At 37.5% G+C, this 23729-nt stretch overlaps 1 protein-coding gene across 3 annotated transcripts in view; it reads right to left on the bottom strand.

Moving 5' to 3' along the window:
• Nucleotides 1–23729, bottom strand: part of LOC150091435 (SAM and SH3 domain-containing protein 1-like) — a 611903-nt gene that overhangs the window by 249409 nt on the left and 338765 nt on the right. For all 3 annotated transcript variants that reach the window (XM_090375439.1, XM_090375458.1, XM_090375448.1), the window contains exon 2: nt 21198–21356. In XM_090375439.1, coding sequence (XP_090231565.1) covers nt 21198–21356 — 159 coding nt within the window. The remainder of the gene's footprint in view (nt 1–21197; nt 21357–23729) is intronic.

Genomic DNA, 23729 nt, shown 5'->3' with positions numbered 1-23729 from the left:
ACTAGAAATTTTCAATAGGGTTCAAATCTGAATGTTTCCGGGACAGTCCAACACTGTAATGCCAGCATTTCTGAGGTATGATTGCACCTTAAGAGAGAAAAACGAAGTTGTTACTATTGGGTTTAACGACACAAGGGCTGCTGTCGCCAAATTGTGTCCGGAAAACGAGGGAAAACATTGGTGTAAGTATGTTTTAAGCCTTGTGAGACAAGAAGACAAAACTCATTAAATCTAAATAGCATAAAACTTACCAATTTTGCTGTGTGGCAAGGTGCTGAGTCCTGTTGAAAAATGCAGTTTTGGACGTCTGTGTGGTGATCCCTAATAATGGGTTTCAGGCACTTCTCCAAGATAGCAGTGTAGGTTTCTGTATTCACCGTTCCGTTAATAAACTTAATTCTTTCGCCCCACCCCTTTGCTTATTATGCATCCCCAGACCATCTGACCGGCGGGAAACTTTACAGTCGTTATTATGCAGTCAGGATGGTATGCCTCCGATTTTCGTCTTCTCACATATTTATTGAATTAACCAAACCAGCCATGTACCTTTTCTAATTCCCTGGGTGAATCAAATATAGACATTTCTCTGGCCACAGCCCGTACTGCTCCTTATATTACTGATTGGGACGTAGAAACTGACCTAACAACAAGTGACCATAGCTCTATCGTCTTCCTGCTGGGATAAACTCTTCCTATTCAACAACCTCTTCGTAATCTCAAACGTACTCTTAGAAACATAAAATGGGATCGTTTAATTGTTCCGCTCTCTCTGACTTGCCTGAAGACAACCTAGAAAATTTTAATTCCCTTACCACAGAACAACTAGCACTGCAGATTCAAAACATTATCATTACTGCAATTCAGAAATCTACGCATAAAAAGAAGCTAAAAACTAACTGCACACCTTGGTGGAATAACGAACTTTCTTCTACTCGGAAACTTATACATAAAGCTAGAAGAAATTTTCAGCGCAAACGGCGTACTTGGCCTCAAGAAGAAGTCAACAGATTACACGAAGAATACAAAACTCTCAAAAGAAAATACGTAAAATTTATTTATGAAAGCAAATTGCAATCCTGGCACAATTTTGTCCGTACATCTGGGAATAATAATCCTTGGGGCGTCATTTATAAAATTGTTAAAAATAAAATAATCCTGGGTGACATTTTTAACTCCATTACCTCCAACAGTATGGAAACTCTTACATTAACAGACTCCATAAATGCCATCTTGGAGCAACTGCTGCCTAACGATGATCTCACTATTGACACTTCATACCATCTATCTATTCGAGATTTAAACCAAAAATACCTTCCTTTAGAAGAAAAGTCCATTCACTGAAGAGAAACTTACTTCAATCTTGAATAAAATTCAGTCAAACAAATGTCCTGGCGATGACCTGATTACAAATATATTTATCAAACATTTTTATGACCTAAGGCCCAAATTCTACTTAAATTATTCAACAACTGCTTAAATACTGGAACGTTTCCCAAACCGCGGAAACATGCCATTCTTAAGATTTTACATAAACCTGGTAAGCCACTAGATAATGCCAGATCCTACCGCCCCATAGCCTTGCTCTCTCACCTGGGAAAAGTGTTAAGACTAATCGCTAATAAAATTACCACACTGCAGGGAGCTACAAACTCCACATTCTCTCTTCAATACGGTTTTAGGCAAGGGCTTGGATGCGAAGACGCCTTATTAGAAATTCACCACCTTATTGATAGTTCTACTTCCAAGTACGTTATGGTGATCTTTATCAATTTTGAGGGCGCTTTTGATAATTTATGGTGGGAGAGCGCCCTCAGTAGACTCCGTTCCAATCATTGCTCTCTTCAGTTTTATAAACTTGTTAGAAACTACTTTGCCGATCGCACCGTCATCGTCATCACTAAAAGCACGAATATTCACAGATCTGTCTCCCGTGGTTGCCCCCAAGGATCAATTTTGGGTCCCTTGATTTCGAACCTAGTTCTTGATGATTGGCTGCTTAGGACGACTGAATTTCAAAATGTGCAACAACTTGTATGCAGATGACTTTATCATTTTGGTGAATGGAAACTCAAGATCTGATTTAGAACTCTATGCCAATAAAGTACTCTTTAAACTATCGTCTTGGTCCTCTAAGAACAAATTGAAATTATCCCCAATCAAATCGAAGATCATGATTTTTAAACACAAATTAGACTATGGCAGACCACCAGTTGTAAAACTCGACAAGAAATCACTCCCACTTGTCCGAAGCACCAAATTTTTAGGAGTCATCATCGAAGACTGCTTTTCCTTCACTGCACAAATTCAACATCTGTCTGTCAAAGTTAAGACTTTTACCGCAATACTGCTCCAAATTACCAGACTGGGGATTGAACACTAAAACCCTACATCTATTTTATAATGCTGCCATAATCCCAATTACAACCTATGCTGCCAGCCTTTGGTTTAGACGTACTGCACTCAAAACTGTACAAACCAAGTTATCCACTATTCAACGTTGTTTTCTCCTTAGCCTACTTCACGTTTGCCGACAGTATCAACTCTGGCTCTACAGACTCTTGCAGGCACTATACCACTTGACCTGCATGTTGTGTTTAGAGGGCTTTGCTTTTACATCCGCAGAGGAATTTCTACGGAATTTCAGGGAATAATTGTTGATCAGGCTGTTCAACAATGGCTGATCAGGCTGATCCCAAAACTGAACGAACCCGATGCTGGAATTTGTTAGTGAACACCTGGTAGAATAGTTGGAATTCTACCGAAAAAGGAGCTGTTACCAAAAAATTCGTTCCCGACGTAACTGCACTACTTTCCTCATCCACCAGAAAATGGTTTTCACCCTCACTGTTGACTTCCTACATACTAACTGGACATGGTTCGCTTAACGCAAAACTACCAATTCAGACTTTCTAATACAATCTCCTGCCGATGTGTTCTACCGGAAGACTCTCCTCACGTACTTTTTGAATGCTCCATTTACGAGGACCTAAGATTGGCTATTAAGGCAACAGTACCAAATTTGTGTCCCGGAGGTGAGAAGATACTCATTTCTGTCAACAATTTCCAGGCCCTTCAAACCTTCTGCAATGCTTCTTTTAATCGCAGGAAGGCTTTCAATCTCAATGTTAATTCAAGAAATCAAACTGAAAACACATTATAAATCATAATACAGCCTGTTGCCTAGTCTGTTGTCCTGATAACGTCATACACAAAATTGTTGTAGTTGTGGTTTTCAAGAACACGCAAAGGATTTATCAGATGCTGTACTTTTCTGACTCATAAATAAATAAATTTTCTGTTTATACTCCGGCACGACAACCAAGTCAGTAGAGTTTACAATAAATCGTCAATACAAATATTTATCGTATTTAGTAGTCACGGGCTTGAACCCCGGTTCACTCAAGGAACGCGTGCTATGCACTCTCGCTCCTGACCACTGGGCTACGTCAGGCCTATATCATCCTTTATCAAGACTCTCTGCAACTAAATCCTTCCTCTGCTCAGTGATACCGTCATCGACCAGAGACTTCTGATACCACTCCAGATTAACAGAATTCAGAATCATATCTAGAACTTGTTCCTACTGATCTTGTTTGAATGACATTACTACTTCAATTTGACAGTACACCTTTTCTCTTTGTGGACTACTTTGGGCAGCACTGCATAAAGACATGGATAAAGATTTTATTTATTTTATTTTATTTTTTTTTTTTTCTTTCTTTATTTATTTTTTCTTTTTTTACTTTATGCTATTCTCTTCCTTATTTCTTCGTCTTCTGCTGTCCTGTCTCCTGGGAATGGCTGTGTGCGCGCGCGCGTTTTGAATGGCTCCAAACTCTCTTTGGACATTCAGTGCGTGACTGTTGAGGTTGGCCATGTTACATGCGTAGTTGTGCCCTACCTCCCCGTGGTGTAGATGGACACTGGGCAGGCTTTCCAGGTGATCAACTGCCTGGTGACAAAGCCAGAAACAACTAAGCAACACACACATTGCACGTACATAACATTACACACATTTCTGGCTTTTGTACAAAGAAAGTTCAACTCTTTCTTTGTAAAGTTCAACTCTTTCACTGTGATGGTTACAGAGCACAAAGAAAGAGTTGAACTTTCGTTCAGGTGCCGTCCTACATAAGATACTATACATGTTTACATGTAGGTTGAATTTCGATTCGTCAGAAAAGATGACGGTGTCCCATTGCTCTTTTGTCCATGAAACATGCGTTTTAGCCCAAGCAAGTAGCTTCTTCCTCATTTGTTGGATCTACAAAGGTTTCTTCTTGGGCCAACAGGCATGCAGACCACATTCCGAAAGTTGTCTTTGGATAGTTCGTGCATTTGTTTCAACACCAGAGGCCATCTCAAAGTCCAGTTTTATATCAGGAGCACTAGCATGGTGATTACGAAGGCGTAGCCGTTTCAAATATCGATCTTGGGAAGGAGTAGTCACTCTCTTACGGCCTGATCCAGGTCTTCTCTTCACATCACCGGTTTCACGTTTAATTTCAGCATACTGTTGACTAGTGGCAGCCTATTTTATTAGCGATAACACGCGTAGAAAGCCCTTCCGGGGCCAGAGCAACAGCTACATTTTTTTTGATTGATGTCAACTGAACATATGGAGCCATGCTTACACCTCCGCAAAACAGGATACTAATGAGAGTGAATACCCTTCCAACGCAGTATTTATAGAAACGGCTGATGCTATACCTTGCAATTACTGTCTGATGTAATAGAAGTGTCATCTGACCCAATACCTTTGCTTTGCGACAAACAAAATGACTGTAATCAAACAATATCATATACGTTTCACTACAAATGTTACTTTTTTTTAAGGTGATGCAGTTATTTTGTCCGCCACTGTATATACAGACACTTTCTTATACAATCATCCGATTCAGCAGGGAAACTTCTTCTGATTATAGACCATCTCATACAAATTCACAAATAACAATAAAAAATCTAAAGAAAAACATGTATGCGTGTATACATGCAACTATTCAGTGTAGCGGCGGCACCTGGAATAGAGTTCAACTCCGCCAGTTATCATCGTATTGTTTACAGAGTGCTGTAATTTGGCCAAATGGAAATCATATATGTGGTTTGTATGTACTGCGTTAACCGAGCAGCAGAAAAGCGGTACCCATCTTCAGCACGAGGAGGTGGGCCTGTATTAACTTAATTGCCGAAAAGGGGACAAATCCTGCATCCACCGAAGGGGTGCGGCATCATCTACACAGACAGCATGGATTTGTGAAGGGTTGGTCTTGTCTAACCAATTTGATTGGAATGATTTAGGCCCTCGCGGGTAGTAAAGTTAGTAGAATCGCTGACCTCTCCCACACTAGGTGAAAAAGACCTGAGTTCGAAGCACATCGACGGCGTGAGGAATTTTTATGGGCCTTTTTCACAATGTGGCTGAGTTAGTGGGTCTCAGGCGAGAGTATCAATCCCAAATACTCGGGTTTTTCGTCCAGAAACAGACAAATCAATCAGAGTACACAAACAATTTACAGACATAATATATATCGCGCAATATGGTCTAAAACCCTACAACAATCACACAGAACTAAGGTATAGTAACAAAGAAACTGGATGAAAAAATAATTCTGACATCATATACGTATTTAGATTTCAGAAAAGCTTTTGAAGCTGTTGCACATAAAAGACTTGGAGCAGTGTGGCATTAATGACAAGTTGCTGCTCTGGATAAAGGGATGGTTTAGTGGGAGAAGATAGACAGTGATCATTAGAGGGCTCTACTCTTCTTGGACTAATGTTATTAGCGGAGTTCCCCAGAGTTCAGTGCTGGGCCCAGTGTTGTTTTCTATATTTATTAATGCTATTCATGACTATAAGGCTTTAAGTTTGCAGATGATCCGAAGATTGGCAGGGTAGTTAATCACAGTAATCAGAGTATGCTACTGCAACAAGAACTAGACAAATTAGGTAAATGGACTGAGAAGTGGCAACTGAAGTTTAATATTAGCAAATGCAAGGTAGATCATATGGGGAGCAATAATCCCTGATTAACGTACCACTGCGTGGAATTTTACCTTAATCAGGGATACCATTGCATAACGTACTCAGGGCGGTGGAGAATGAAAAAGACCTGAGAGGGAATTGTGCAGTCAGATAGAAGTTCTCTGAGCAGTGTAGACATGTTTTGGGGAAAATTCATGTGGTTTGTCAATAATATTCGGGAATTTTGCCAGCAGAGATAAGGAAGTGATTATCCAATTGTATGAAGCAATGGTTAGGCTACACTTTGAGTACTGCATAAAGGTTTAGACGCCTCATTTTAGGAAGGCAGTGGATCTGTTGGAATGGATCCATAGAAGTGCAACAAGATTGGTGAGGAGGAGGGGAAAGTGTGCTCTTACTAGGAAAAGCTTCAGTTTTGCAACTTGAAGTATCTGGGGACTAGGCACCTGCGAGGTGATCTGATTGAGATGTTTAAAGCTATCAATGGATCGAGCAAGCTCAATGCTGATGGCATTCTTCCTCTTGTTCAGCGAACACACGAGAAGGCCATAAATTCAAATGGATGAAAAATTAAAGCAGGTCCGATGTGCAGAAATTTGCCTTCAGTCAGAGGGTGGTTGATTGTTGGAACAAACTCATCTGTTGTTATAAAGAAAAGTAGTTTGAATAAGTTCAAGGAAGAACTAGATATACGGTTAGAGGGGACTGACAGATGAAATGGGAAGTGTTATTTATTATTATTATTTATTTATTTATTTTATTATTATTATTTTTGTTTTGTTGCTGTATGAGCTTGCTTTCTCGGATAATTTGTCAAATACTACTACTACTACTACTAATAATAATAATAATAATAATAATAATGAACCTATGCTAACATTTATTTAATTTAGCGCAATTTTTTACACGAAAAAAATTATTTAAAAATATTCTTGAAAAGTAATGCAAGGTCCTTAGTAATATAAGCTGGGATCCTTAGTAATGTAAGACAGGATCCGTCCCTAGTTTAACCACATTTTTAGCGGCCATTACCTTTGAAAAAATGGAATGAGACACTCTTAACCCACATCCACATGACAAATGTAAACTGGAATCCTTCAAACTTGCTATGATCAATTACTCCATTAAAATTATAGGCGACGTTTCTGAGTTCACTCTGGATTACTACATCAGGCCAAATAAATTAAGGAAATTCAGTTACTTCGATCCAAAGATGGATTGAATAATTCTAGCTACAGATATAAAATATACCTATAGTACAATATGTGAAAAATGAATCTATATATATAAAGGTTTCATATATATATATCTAAATACAATACAGATATGTTAGTCCTATAAAAGGATGAAAATATTGTGTTTTTATAGTGACAGTTACTGCGCAGCACCTACATCAAAAATGTTTCCACGGATCCAATGTAGTAGGTTGCAAGTAGAGGAACCTCCATTGGTCTATATGAGTTTGTATTTATGCTTCTTTTTACATTAGCCAGTTGGCCCACTTCATTCAGGCTGCAAAATTCAAGTGACTCGCTTCACCCCTTCTCTTCACACGGGATAAATTTAATGACAATATTACATTTAAACTGTTATAATTATTTGAATTTTGTAGATTTTTTTTTTTTTTTTTGTTGTTTTTCACCACCCCATGACTCATAGCATAGTAGGTGATTCATTTCACCCCTTATTGCTTCATAACAAATTTCATTTACAGAGCTTTTAATCATGAGCTGAAAATGGGATAGGTAACGTTGTTTTAAAGGAATATGTAAAAGTTTATAATCAATGGAGAAATCTGTTAGCAAAATTCGAGCACTTTACGTAAAACTACTGTTAATTCTTATTTTTAAATAACTCTTAGTTTTCCTTTGAACAATAATTATTCCTATTTTTAGTTCCGTAATAAAATATTTTAAAATTTCACTTTACTGAAAGGTATTTGTGGATGTGTGCTGGTAAATGTCAGGCGTTAATACAATAGTTAAGTTTATTATTTTTTTCTAAATCTTATCCGGCGGTACACTGGACTAGGTCAGCTTGTTATTTATATTTATTTAGTTCCAGAATGTACTTAACTGGAACAGAAAGGAGATTGACTTTTTCGTTTTTCGTTACATGACTAGGAATGTGTTGACTGCTTTTGAGATGGTCCCATATACATCTTTTATTCAAGGTCCATGTGGAAGTTACCACAGGAATCACAACTAGGGGATTTCACAAAGAATGCAGAAGGACATCTGAATATATATGAAAGGGATTATTTCAGGATAGTGGCATCCTCCCCTTCTATCCTGTGTAAAATTTTAGGGACTCCGAACACAAAGTTGGAAGAAAGAATTCTAAATTGCAAAGGAGATTTCTCTAATTTCCCGTCTTTGCATTATACAATACTTGTATTAAATGTCTTTTGTTATTGCCTACATTCATAAAGAAGTGAGCCAACTTTCAGATGCTACCTCAGTTCCAACTGCCAATTTAAACTTTCCTTCTAGTACTGGCAGTGTACACTCAGAAATCACTGCTGCTAAAGATAATTAAGCAATTAAAGAACACTACATAATGGCCGTTGCTATGGTTACTGCTCCGCTGGCTTGAGAAAATAATGTATTGCTAATCTCGCTGATTGCTTGGTTCCTCATCTGAAAGAAGAAGAAGAAGGGGGAAAAAAGAAAGAAAGAAAAGAAAAAACAAACCCACACAGAAACTATATCAGGTAGGAAAGTAAAGTTTAATAGACAACCAGTAGTTTTGCAATCACTGTATAGAGAGCTTTTAGAGTTTGTTATTTATTATTTGGTTTTTTTTTTAGGAGCATTAGCAACTAAGGCCATATTGCTCCGAGATATGCGGTGGTCATTCTCTGACCTTTCCGCATCCTCCGTATTTGGTGGTGACGGGCTCGAACCCCGGTCTAATCAAGAAGCGTGTGCTACGCACTACTGCTCCTTCCCACCTGGCTACGGAGGCGCAAAGAGCTTTTAGAGACCAATCCTGAGAATTACACCTGCTTCTACGTCATCTGCTACATATCAGGTCCCTAAAATTAATTTCTACCAGCACTAAGATCAGAGGCGAGGGAAATATCATTGTTGGATGCCTCCCCCCATCTGTGTTTGTTTCTTTCAGTTTGTTATTTTCGAAGAAAACCAACAACCCTGGTTTTATCTGAATATTCTTAAAATTGATATTTTTAGTTTTTTTGTTATGTTGAGTCTGCTATTGTATATAGGTGTTTAATGGCAGTTTTATTTTAATAAATTCATGTGTCTGTGTGAGTAGATAATTTCCTAACGAAATTTCATCTCCACGTGAAAAACTAATTACATAATTCCTAAGTTTATTAGCGATTGCCGAAGACTTCTAATGGTATTGCTACTGTAGGCGCCTCCGTAGCCGGGTGGGAAGGAGCAGCAGTGCATAGCACACGCTTCTTGATTAAACCGGGGTTCGAGCCCGTCACCACAAAATACGGAGGATGCGGAAAGGTCAGAGAATGACCACCGCATATCCCGGAGCAATATGGCCTTCATTGCTAATGCTCCTAAAAACCAAACAAACAGCTTCTGTTTAACTGGTTTACAATTCCTTTCAACTTTTAAGTTGAGAAAGCTTGAATATGGGAAACATGAAAGCAAAAGTCTATTAACATGATTTCCTTTTCCGGTTTTTTTTTTTTTTTTTGAGAGCAAGGTTAGTGGAACTTATGGAACTGTTAACGTCAAATTTTTGTTCAATCCTACAAAAGTATCTTTCTTTTTTCCTTTCTTCTTTTTTTTTAAGAGAAAATAATTACAATTGCAGGCTCCAATGCAAGTCTTAATGAAAAGCATTATACATGCTTTTACCAACTTCTCTTGAAGTATCAAAACTAGGAAACAAGTAACCCTCCAAGGATACAGAACTATCTTCTAACTAATAATGTCTTCCTTTTACTAATCCTAATTTCTATTGTGACTTGAGCGTCCTCTATGGGTCACTACCGCAACAACAAATTGCCCAACTCACGTTCTGGTCACGAGATGGTAATGTTTCCTCTTCCGTAAGCGGGTTAATTGATTGGCCGTAAAATTACAGATAATGAACACGGTCGGTATCATAATTTAATTCCCCAAATAGCTGTAATTTTTCTTCGGCTCAACTTTCCTGCCGCTTTGGTGCTCCTTTCATTAAGCCGACTGCCGGTAAATGTATATACACACAGCTCGCGCTCGGATTAAATTACCAACAGCGCAGGGTAGCTAGTGAAAGAGTAACAAAGATAGCAGAGGAGGAGGTGAAGGAGGTTAATGGAGCAGGCCGCTTGATGGAGAACCGATTGTGACATACGTTAACCGTGACGAGGTTTGGTAGGGGGACGCCTAACGAATGCCGGGATTTACAAGACGAAGGTAACGTAATGAGTGACGCCAGGCGACAGATAAATGATAAGATAGATTCATTAAGGGGAAGCTGGTTGAAGTAGATGGGAACAGATTAAGGCCTGCAAGATAGGTAGAGATAACTTCGATAGCTTGACATTTGCATATCCTTATCCATCTCCTCCCTACCAATTCCCTCCTCCCACACCACCTACTCACCCTCAGCCAAGATGAATGAAATGCCCAGCCCATCACACAGACACGCCGAAGGGATTTCAAATGCACATGAAGGACAGAATCACAGTGTTAGTAACTGTGCGCAAATACAAGACATGGGACTGCTAACATTGTGGTTAAATCATTTCTCTCCCGGCTGACGCTCTGTAGGAATACTAATTCGGCGTCTGTCAGGCGGGTTTCCATCAATGTTTCCATCTCATTAAATACTCAAGTCATTACCATTAACCAACTGCTTTCTGAAAATACGAGTTGAAACAGAAAAGACGGAGATTTCACAACCATCATGAAGCAACCAATTACTCAAAAACTACATAATATACATATATTTAATTTTCAAAACTTTATGCGATGGTTTTAGGTATTTCATAAATCTAATATACTAATGGACAAAATTATAATAACTCAGCTTTTCGTCAATATACCTTCTGAATAGTAAATCAAAATCAAACCGAAACTTATAAAAAGATAGTGGCTATAAACTTATGTAACTCCAGTAAATTGATCTGTAATTTGGCAAATGATCATCATAAAGAAATACCCTACAATGGTGCTGTAAGAAGACAAGAAGCAGGATATTTATATACGTCGGCGGCAAGATGGCCGCGCGTGTAAAAAAAGTTGCAGTTGATAATTTGAAAACAATTTCCAGAGACGCAAACCATTGCCAAGAGATCAGCACAAGGTAGTTCAGGACTTACTTCAGTCCTCATTACCATCAGAGTAATAATCACTTTACTGTAATGATCATGCGAGGTATTTCGAGTCTGTAAGGTATTTCGTTAGACCATCCTGATTGTAACAAAGCTGACATCTGATACATCAAAGAATATGGTTAGGTTATTATCTGAGGAACACGGATGACAGTTGATATTCTCTGACAAACTTGTATCTTCTGACATTGGCTTTGTCTTTGTCATGGCTGCTGATTAAGATTGAAGATATTATTTTTGTCCTCACGACATCCGCTGCAAGCCAGGTACGTGTACGGTGAAGCAAAACAAGTCAGAAGCCGCTAGAGAAAGACGCGTATTAACTGTTTTTTTTTTTTTTTTTTTTAACCTTTCGCTCAAAGGATTAATTGTAATGTCCTGTTAATCAGTTAGGTAGTGAAGACGTGGTAAATTAATATCTCTCAAAAGTTGAAAGGAAGCAATAATGGTTCATAAAAAAATTGTAAATACAGTGCATTGATAAGATTCTAATTTAAGAAGATATTAGATTAAGATTTTAAGAGTAGCTCTGGTCTTGTCTCTTTTTCTAGTTTCTTTTATGATCTTAACCGGTTTTAACGCAATATATTTTATTTTATTTTATTTTTTGAGCCAGGCACAGAAGAAAAGGGGAAATATAATAACAGACTATGGTACTTGAAAGAGGAATGTTTCAGAAAAGTGATATGATAAACAAAAACAACAACAAAAAAAAAATAATAATAAAATTAAAGAAAAGAAAGAAAGAAAAAAAGAAGCCCGGAACGTTTCCATTATAATAAGCGGAAATGGAGGCATAGAACGGCATGTTAACTGGTAGGAGAGTTATACAACATTATCTACACAAATAATTATAAGCAAGATTTTAATCCCCCTATTTGCTTATAGTATTTTCTTTCAAAGAGCTCTTGATTGAAAGACACTACAATATTTACAATAATCAGCATAACAGAAACGACAATAACCCTTGTGACCGTGTTTTTTTATTCATTATTCCAAGCATTCCAATTTAGAAACCCTTTTCTCTGGAAAAGGTTTTCTAATTCTTGCCAGTTGCTCAGAATCTTTAAAACCCCATTTTCTTGATAGTTGTAGCGTTTTCGATTTTCAAATTCTGTTTGTCACTTGCATCTGTTGTCTCTTTACTTAGTCCTCCTGGAACACAATGATCTACTCGGTGTTTCCTCCCTGCCGCATGGATTTAAAGTGCGAATTTTATCTTGACTGAACATCACAGTTATAGGTATCAGATTATTTTTTGATTGTGCGTGTGCTTTATAAATACAGTTGACTGGTAGCGACTAGAGTCAAAAGATTAAGGACCAAGACATTTAAATTTAAGGCCAAACGAAGCCGACCATCCTCCACATTGCATATACAGTACAATAAAAAAAAAAAAAGTAAACATTACGGCAAATTGATTTAAACATAACTGATACATCAGTGGCTGGACTACTGTTGACGTGATTACCGTCTATTTAGTGTGTGGTTACCATAGCTAAAGGTGTCATCATGGCATGACTAGATTGTACCGTACCAACAATCCAAGAGCCCCTAGCCATCTTTCAGCCTGTGATAACAAAAATAACATGACAAACTGAATGATCGGGTTGCGGAAAGATACTAAAAAGAACTAACATTATTCTTAAGGAAATTTTGTCGGAGCTACTAAAATCGAACAAAATGTAAAAGGTAATTGTAAAGTAGAGTTTTTGGTGTATTAAAAAAAATAAACAGTAAAAATGATGATATCGTTGTGAGTCAGAAAATAATCCCACTAGGAAAAGATGTCGGCAGTCACCTGCCCTTTTATACTAAAGAAAGAAGGAAGCAAATATATAACGCGCTTTCGTTATTACATTTCGAGCTTTCCACTGCTAACTGCACAAAGGTAGGCATAATCTTTTAGTCCACTTCTGAACAGTTTCGTTATTAATCTCTAATGCGCAAGCAAACCTTGTCGGAGTTAGACCGGTATTAACATGGAACATAATAAGCGGAAATGAAATTCGTTAGAAAAATAATAAATTGAGATGTCTAGTAATTTTAATTATTTCATTACGTTAAAAATTTGTCCACTAAGTCCTGGGTAAGTGTTTGAATTTGCTTACGGATATCATTTTTAACGAATGATTTATTAACGAAATTTGCCGTGAAAGGCGAATTTTCTGTCTATGTGCAGTACTAAAAAAAACCTACGTATAAATTAAGAGACGAGAACATTTCTTTTAAAGGGATTTGTTAAATAAGAAGCACCTATTTTTAACTCATTCTAAGACTGAGACAATCCCACGATATAAATAAAAATAAACTGTTCCATCTTAAGGAATTAGCAATTTCGGAATTTCGGTAGCCAAATATATAAAACAGCGAGAAAAGTAATTGAAAAATTTCCTTCTTTTAAAAGTATCGTAGTTACATTTTGGTCACGTTGATAAGGAGAAGATTAAAGATTCCTGGGCGAATTAAATTTCACTAAACCAAGAATAGAGGGAACAGGCGGCAAATATAACTGTGAATAGTGGAACGAAGAACACTGGATATTTACAGAGTACGACGTAGTCAGTCGTTAATGAATTCCTCTTGTCAAAGCTGGGTCGGGGAAAATGAGATCTTACACATGGTCCTACTTCTTAGGTTATAACGTTAGCCGAAAGGGAAGCTTCAAGAAAGAAATCCTAACTCTGAAAAGGTTCTCATTATAATGAGGTCGCTTATATTTAATGTTTTAAAAAATACATGTAACTGAAATTGCTTACCGTTACAAACTGTTTCAAATCTGTGAATTAAAAAAAAAAAAAAAAACTTCTTATATAACGCATTTACCGCCACAGGAGGCTGATACATAATTTTCTTATTAATAAGTAACTGATAAAAAGTTCCGGGGTTCTTTCAGAACCAAGCATAAAATCCTTGCTTGACCTACCATTAACAATCAGTAAATCCAACAAATTTTATCCTTCCGTTATCGACAATGTATACACTGGGTGGCCATTTTATAAAGTATATCCACCTAATAGTGAATAAGTCCCCCTTTAACTCTAGGAACAAACTGGATTCGTCGTGGCATGGACTCAATAAGGTGTCGAAAGCGTGCTACAGGGATGCTGGTCCATGTTGACAATTGCATCCCACAGCTGTTGACAATTGAATGGTTGTAGATCTCTACTCTGAAGAGTTCGTTCAACCTCATCCCACATCTCAGTTGGGTTGAGATGTAGTGTTGTAGGGTTTTAGGAGCATCAGTGACTAAGGCTTTATTTCTCCGTATATATCTGTAAATTGCGTGTATTCTATGGTCGATTTTCTGTATGATGGACGAAAAACCCGAATTTCTGGGAGAAAAAACCATGCTAACTCAACTACGTTGCGAAAAAGACCCATAAAAATTCCTGAAGTCATTGACGGGATTCTAACTCAGGTCTTTTCCACCCGGTGTAGGGAGGACGATGATTATACCAACTGTGCTATCAAAGAGGGACGGTATGTACTGATTGGGAGAGGCCAGCACATTAGCTTGAATTCGCTGTTATGTTCCTGAAACCAGTCCTGTACAATTCTGGCCTTATGACATGTTACATTATCTTGTTGATGAATCTATTCTCAGATAGACACACTGCCTCAATGAAGGGATGCGCCTAGTCGGAAACAATTTCCGACTAGGAGCATCCCTTCAGATAACATGTGATATCCAAACGTTCTTACATTGGTTTAAAGAGGGCCAATATGCGCCATGAAAACACTTCCGAGACTGAAATTGTGTTGTATGTTTATGTGGAGTGTGCAAAATATTAAATGTTTCATGGTACGTTCAATAGTTATGTTCCCGACAGTAGATTGCCTATTATTTTATTATCAGTTATTCATTATATCGGCGCCACCAGCCTGCACTGTTGACACATGGCCGGACTTCGACTCGTGCTGTTTCTCAATATTTTGGTACTCCCACCAGCGTGAAACATAAGAAACCGAGATACAGAGCAGATGTTTTTCCATTCTTCCAGTGTTGCTGTTCCTGAGTCCACTGTAATAGTACCTTCTTGTTTTTTGCCGACAAGAGTCGAACCAATACAGTCGTCGGCTGCGATAATCCATCCCTGACCAGGTACGACGAATTGTGCGTTATGAAATGCCTCACTTGGTTATCGCTGTTGTACTAAGTTGTTATTTGACTGACTGTGCCCTTTCTATTGCCCTACTCACATGAAAAACCCAATAGGGATGAAGTTCTGAGATCGCATCTGGTGTCAGAATGCTATGTTCAAATTCACTTAAATCTTTCGTCTTGCTCATTCCCAGTTTTTTGGTAGTTGGCGCATCGGCTTCTGTGGCCATAATGCACCTCCCTAGGTTTTTGCAGTACTTTTATCCAAGCCCGAGTCGGGATTCGAACCCGCGACCTTTGGGTTGCGAGGCAGACACTTTACCCACCCGGCTAGCCCGGTCGGCCTCATTCCCAGTGAACGGTACACAAACAGCATCCTTATATTTCTGCTCATCTGCTTCAGATCGCATGGTATAAACCCAGGATGCTGTTACTGAAGAAGTGCTTCAATTCATGAAAAGGATAAGTGTACTAATAAAGCAGTCACTCAATGTAAAGTAAAGTTATTAACAACTGTATGAACTAAACCCACAGTCCAATTTACACCGTTATGCGGCTAGTTCATTGCAATTGCTACGTGCACAACTCGCTGGTCTCGAGCCAAATTCTTTCAGCATTTTAAGTTCTGTCATGTCCAGTGCCAATGAATCAAGAAGCAGTATTTCATAAACATGACAGACTTTGCTATCGTAAATACGGCCTTGAGCTTTTCTGTCCAGGTTTGTTTAGCGACAATGTCTTATTTTATAGAGATCACGAGCTTTCCTGAATACTGACACTCCCTAGCGTACACCACCGCCAAACGGACCTTACAATTGCTTGAGGGATTCCTGCTTGGATGTTCCTGTTCTATTTATGCTGGTCTCACTTTATTTCTTAAAAGAAAAAACAAAGCTAAACGGTCTGTCGTAGTCCTTCAGAATACGGATGAAGCTGACGGCATATCGTTATAGATTTTTGTTTTAGACTCCGAGATTTTGTTGTATGTTTATGTGGAGTGTGCAGAATACCAAGTATTTCATGGTATATTCAATAGTTAAGACTCCCGACGGCAGAGGGGCCGTTTATTTTATTACCAGTTATGCATTTATTTATTTTATCATCTTATTTTCCCTGCTTTATACTAAAAGGAAACTGAAACGATTTATTCCTTTGTTTAATGCAAAAAGTAATCCGTTAAAACACCACTTTGAAAGCAACGAATCAAAGCATTTATTTCGAAGGAAGCAAAAATTAATCAGCCAAAGTGATTTTTTATTCCTTAGATCAGTTCTGTTTCTTATGCTCTCTTTTATCATGAGGACCGTAATTTCTCATGTCCTAGTACTTTTAATAAATAGCTTTTCAAAATTCTGACTGCTTCATTTTGTACACAAATGAACTTTTTTAATGAATAACCATAATTCTGGTACACAACACTTGCAGTATTATTAATTAATATTTTGTCTACTAGACACGCTATGATGAAACTTGCTTAAGATAAAGTACTATAAAAAAGAAATGAAAACAACAGAAAAAAAATGGAAAGGTTCTACTTATTTGCAAACCTACATTGGCTGCATAACCATATTTCCTTCTCTTGCTCCTTCGACATCCCTAGACTCTCTGCAGGATAATGCAAGTGATTCAACAACTGCATCTCACCGTGGAGGGTAATTCCCACTGCTCCTCAGGCATCGGCATCTGATGACAAACGAGCTGCATGCATAGATAAAAGTTGACTAGGTATTTTGGAAGAAGGTATATTTCGTGCAGAAATAGAGAAACTCAAAGCTATTCTTGCATAAGGGGTATAATGTGCAAATCAAGATCACTGCAGGAAATCGGAAGCATTATTATTTATTTATTTATTCAGTTTATTGCTTTTAACAAACACTCCTAGAACACCATGAAAACTAGAAGGATGCAAAAAAAGGAACCAACAGAAAATAAGTACAAAAAAAAAAACAAAAAAAAAAAAAACAATGACTATTGATCTGTAGAAATATGTACAATTGACATTTACATAAATATAAGGAACTGGTTCCTCACCCCTATTCTTTATTCGGCTTTTGCCATCAGTGTGTGTGTGTGTGCTGGGACAACGTCGACCTGCGTTCAAGGCGAACGATTCTTTGTAGGGCTCTCCTGGAATTATAATACTGTAAAGGGATTTCGTATGGTTTCTCTTTAGGAAGTTTCCCGGGTAGATTCGTGACGGTTTCGGCACCAGTACACTTTCACTTGCAGATCAGTCGATCCAGGAATTGTCACTGCCGTTAAAATGGCATGTACAGACCATTTGCTTATGTGGCACCCTAGCAATCCACGCTGGAAGTTTGTTAACGCCGTTGATCGCGGAATCTTGCATTCACAATCACACTACTCTATTCTTGAAGGCCTATGAGCATATTTATAGCAGTGTCTGACAGGTGGTGCTCGAGTAGGGCGTGACCAATTATCAACGAAGGTGTCCAGCTATTAATGGTAAGACAGTGTATGTAACCAATACTCAACCGTCTTACAGCTGGCAAGATATATTCTTGCGTTCCAAAGTTATCGACCCTTCTTTTTGCTATTCTTGGTCCGAGGCTTTATGAGAGTCTAAGCTATTTGCATAATTTATTTTGAAAGGTAGATTTTTAGTGAGAGCGTTTTGGAACTCAGTCATTGGTTTAGGATTCTTTTAGTGCTACACTATTGAGTGGTAGATTAGATTTTAATGACACCGAATTCTTAGCAGAATTAAATGGTGACCCAAGTTCAAAAACAATTAAAGGTTTATGAGGAATCAAGGAACACAAACCAACACCATGCGGCTTAGAGTTTACAGAGATCAGTTCTAGAAAATAAATAAATTTTCTGTTTGTATTCCAGGACACAGGGCTGAAGGAGTTTACAAATTCAAACTACTCGCTTTGATCACCCGGCATCAGATAAGATAACTTAAGGATTTGTATAATCGTTCCTTCCATTCCGTATAGTATTTAAGTGTCAAAGTCTTTCATGTCACTCTTTACATCTAAAGAAAGACATCAAGCTTCTTGAAAGGGTGCAAAGAAGGGTAACTCGCCTGGTGAGATCGGCAAAAGGGCGTCCTTATGAAGAAAGACTTCGAATATGTGGGTTGCAGAGTTTGGAAACTAGACACCTTAGAGGAGATTTCATTGAGGTGTTTAAGGCTCTGAGAGGCATCAGTAAAATGAATGAGGACAAAATTTTCAAGATTATAAATGATGCTAGAACTAGGGGACATAAATTCAAGTTACGCGGGGAAATGTTTAGATTGGACTGCAGGAAGTTTTATTTTAGCCAGCGAGTTATAAATTACTGGAATAAGTTGCCTTCATGGGTGGTAGAGGCCGACAGTTTGGGGAAATTCAAAGTTCATCTGGATAGTACTTTCGGGTAAGGGAAGCGCATAGGATAATAGGATTAATTTCCTTTTTATTTATTTTTTATTTCATTTTATTATTTTTATTTATTTATTAATTATTATTATTTATTTAATTTTTGTTTTTATCATTGTTTTGTTCGGATTTTTTTTTTTTTTTTTGGCTGGTGCAGCATAAGCCATAGGCTTTCTTGCACCATACGGCCGTTACTAATACTAATACTAATCTATGATAGTTTAGGGTAATTTTTTGCTGAAGGACTACAGTAAGCAAATATTCTATACTTTGTGACAAGAAGAGTTATGCGTTAGAATTAAGCGTTTCTTCCAAAACGTAGAATTTGTCACTACATCTGATTTGTAGTTGTAGTGGCAAATTCTACTTAATTTTTCCTAATTAAATATCAGTTTTTCAAGTAACATCAAAATGAGCCAGTGTTTTCAGAAGACCAAAATTATTACTACAGACTGATGAAATAAACATGGCACTGACACCACAGTAGTCCAAACCCACAACTGCATTTTCGATGTGAATTGGACAAATCGAATCGCACCACAAGTATATGACAATGCCCTTATGGTATCCTCTAAACCCTACCGTCCCTCTTATCAAGACTCCAAATACTCTCTCCGTTCCCCCTCCTTTAATTCGATATTCTTGATTTTATGTCCGGATATCATTAGATGGCGTAGTTGCCATAGTTTGTGTAGAATAAAAAAGCGTTCCATCTTCCCCCCACACACACTGAACGTACGAGTATACTAATACATTTGTGCATTCGTTCATTTAGGAATGAATGAGAGTAATGATAACTTTATCTCTGAACAGTCTCGAGATGATATCGAAGTCACGTGATTCCACTATCCCGAAACGGTTCGAAGGGAATTTTTCATCATTGTATTCCCCTTAAAGACATCCGCATATATAACAAAGTGATACTTCCTCCATCATCAACAATGCAAGTATCACTCGTGTAGCTGAAGTGCTCAAACTTTATTTTTAGAGGTTAGCTGAGGTTTTTATTTTTATTATTATTATTTTTTTATTCTTAGCTTGATGGATGTCCTCCAGTGATAGCTTCCGCATTGACGGAAGTTTCCTGCTGATAAGCCAAATGATTACTTAAAGGATTTTCCTGCATTAGTAAGCCTAAAAAAGCAGTTTCCGTTTACATAATGCCAGGATAACGTCTCCATTTCTTTATGCATCGAAACACGCAATTGAAAACACTGCACGGGACTAGTGTGACTCGCTAGTCATTGTACTCGAAGTTCTTCTTTCCCCCCCCCTCCACCTTGCTTATGTTTCTTAAGGAAACAATTAAGGAGTGTCACTATTGTGAGAAAGTTTCTTAAACGACCAGGTGCACAACGTGTTTTAGCGCTTACAATACACGAAGTCTAGCATCTCAGCGACTTTATAAGCGTACACAAAAACAATAGATTAAATAGTCATTCAAAGAAAATATAAAAGGTGACAGTTGTGAATGGAGAAAACGCAAAGCAGCCAAATGTATTAAAATATTTTATATAAAAGAAAGCAACCAATGGGAAGCCCTAGTTACGATTTACTTACTCCTCCAAGGTGAGATGCACGTGCTGATTTCTATTATCTTAATCTTTACCGCATCCCCAATAAGACAAGAGATTACACACGCACACTTTGATTATCGTTGAGCTTTTGAATCTCAAATAAATTCTATAAGAATTCTCTGCTGGATCAAATCTTTGTTTTTGCTCGATGCGAATGTTTTCCACGGTGCCTAATGCATTACTGACATATTCTGTAAGATTTCTATAGTTTAGATTGTAGTATATTCACATATAGTTCGTGCATTATATGAAAATCATCTTCTATTGCGTAATTTGTATAGCGCTGAATCACACATTATACTGAAACTATCTATAGATGGACGAGGCAAATCGATTTCGAACACCGTAATACTACTCTGACTTTCCTCGCAAGAAAACTTCAGTACTTTCTTTTCTAAGATTGCATTAAGAACAAAATATATTCAAACTATTCTGTACATTCAGAAGAATCTCAATTTACTAAAGTAACAGAAAGAAAAAGGGAGGGGGGGATAAATAAAAACAGTCATTTTGCTCATGATGCAAGAACAAAAGAAATCATGAAGCTGTTCCTATGGAGACTACAAGAACTGCCTTAGAAATAAGCAGCGCATTAAGGTGTAACAGGAGATGTGGGAAACTGTATCGCAGACACATGATGTTGATGTGATTTCTACCTCCTTATTGAGTAAATCACGTGTGTCTCTTGTCGTTAGATTCGTATCAACGAATATGAATGATCTCTCAGAGACAAGTACAGAGCCACACACAGAGGCAGTTTGAAGTGCACGAGACCATAGAATTTATCTGTAATCACAAATTGTTGCAGTAATTAGAGTTAAGTTTGCACCTACCGTCGGTGTGAGCGGATCGGTGACAAGCAGAGGAGGAAAATCAATGGCTACTCTACGCCTTCTTAGCTCTTCTAATCTCTCTAAGACGTCGTGATAGTGAGTCCGAAGTTCTTCCGCATACTGAGCCGCCAGTGTTTCGAGATCACCCTTTGAGCCGTCCTGTTGAGAGACATAAAAATTCATCAGATTATCCGAAACGTTAAATCTTATCCGACTATATAAAAAAATAATAATCACTGTTTAAATTCGACTTTTTAATGTTTACTAAATATGCAAACAAACAAAGTTGTATTACTGAACAAATAAATAAATTTTTAAAGTTGATTTATTTTTTTTCCCCCTTCGTTGTGAAGCATGGTTAATTGCAAAATTGTTTTATGAAACGATAATTTGATAAAAAATAAGTGGCAAAGAAATATCAATTACTGTTTATAAATCTCATGCGTAAGCAGGACACATGAGATGTTCATTTTATTCTGCTGGAAACCCGTATATGTTAATAAATACATTTTTATGTTTATACTTTAGGGCAGCCACATAGGGTTAGATGTGTTTACAAGATAGAAAAAGCAAGAACATACGTATTTAGCGATGACGTGAGCTCGAACCATGTAACCTCAAACGCGTGTACTACTGTACCCCCGCACTGATCACTCAGCTTGGTCAGGCCTTTGAATATTATTGTTCTACTGATTCTCTGCTAACGAAATAAGATATACTATTTCTAAACGTTTTTCATATTTATACTTTTCTAAACTTATTATTTTGAGGTACGCCAGCACACCAACACTTACTGGTTTTAATACTGAGATTCTAAAATACAGTGTCTTGTGGATGTTTAGTTATTCTATTCTGGTGTTTAGCTAGGGTTTTGTTGGCTGGCTTTTTTTTCTCAAGAAATGAAAGGTGATCTGGAAAGAGGTGTCACAATGAGCTGCACATAAAGAGTGAAAAGTAATGGTGATTTCATCGGCCCTTTCCAGGGAACTTTTACCTCTCTTTATTGTAATTTAATGTGAAAAGTATTTACTACTGATCCTTGGGGTGGTGATGGAAAAGCCCTTTCTTCTGATTACTACCATTCTTCCTTGATCAACATCGCTTGTGTTTAAACTAAATTAAATTAGTATTAGCTATGTGGTACAAGGAATCCTAAGGCTTAAGTTGCACCAACCAAAAAAAAAAAAAAAAATTAAATTAAACTACAAAGGAAATTTCATAACGAGTTATCACCAAAATTTAAACGGCTATGCAGCATTCCAGGTACTGCTCAGTTGCCTAAAATCATTTGCATATCACCAAGATAACTGAAACCACTGAAACTTGTTTAAAAATAAAACAAAAGTTAAAAGACAAATAGTAATTGCTTTTAAAATATCTCGTAGCTATAATCTGTGCCATATCTTGACAAACACAAGTTAAAAACTCAGTTCTTAATATCACCAGATATCGAAGTGAAAAAATTTGAGACTTACGCAATTATGAGATGAATATTTAAACTTATGAAAGCGATTTGCAGTGGATTTTTATATGGATATACATAAAATACAGTAGATGCACATTACTGCCAGTGGGAAGGGAGACACGCAAAATTAGATTAACGAAAGTGCTAGAGTTTTTCTAAGGGGCATTTAATTTTCATTTTGTTTATTTATGAAAGGCAGGAACGCTTTAAAACACACCAACAGAAAAGAATAAAAAAATTTTCAAGACGCTAACTCAGAATCTCAGACAGCCAACCCTCGAAAATATTAGTTCGGTTCCCCCTGTTATATCTCCTCGAGCCACAGCGAGATCGGAGTAAATTTTCTCCTGTCCTAATATGGATTCTGTTAGAACGCGCTGGTGCAGAATAAAACACAATTAATAAAGTATCTCCTTCAAATAATAAATTGTTTAAAGTTGAAAAACAACTTCTGAAACCACTTTCTTAACAAAACCAGGAACAGTGAATGCGCGAAAGAATAGGGGGGAACACACACAGAAATTTTAGTCTTAAACCTTAGATGACGTTAAATAATAAATAAATGTTCTGTTTATAATCCGGGCGACCAAACGGTCAGAGGAGTTCACAAGATAAACAGAATACAAGAAATAGCAATGATTTCTACACTGTTAGGTTCGGCATTAACAAGTGATACTCTGCAATCATTTTATCTGTGTAGTATGCTCTGCTTGATGATAATTCTTTTAGTGAATTTTAAAATTCTCAAGGCATTTTTGAGGCGTGTCGAATATTGGGTTAAACCTCCCAATCATAGTTTCATAAAATCCATTTACTTTCTTGTAATTTGGGTTTCTAAGCCAAACGTAATCCTACAATAAGATAAAGAAGAAAAATAAATCTGGCATACACTCTTACTGAAAGACGACAGAAATGATATAAGCTGTGATATCAGAGTTCCGGCTGTGAACCTCTTCGGTGAACACTTAAGAGGAGAGCTGGGAGATGGTGCTGATAGACGAGTGAAGAGGCTGTCAGAAAATATAGAGTGTTTGCAGATTGGTTGTTACAACGTCTTCGTTCTGCCA

The sequence above is a fragment of the Mastigoproctus giganteus genome, chromosome 1 (genome assembly GCF_048544385.1).
Source record: "Mastigoproctus giganteus isolate SK-2022 chromosome 1, ASM4854438v1, whole genome shotgun sequence".
Classification (NCBI taxonomy): domain Eukaryota; kingdom Metazoa; phylum Arthropoda; class Arachnida; order Uropygi; family Thelyphonidae; genus Mastigoproctus; species Mastigoproctus giganteus.
Note: the sequence above shows the minus strand (reverse complement) of the source record. Positions and strands in the feature narration are given on the sequence as shown.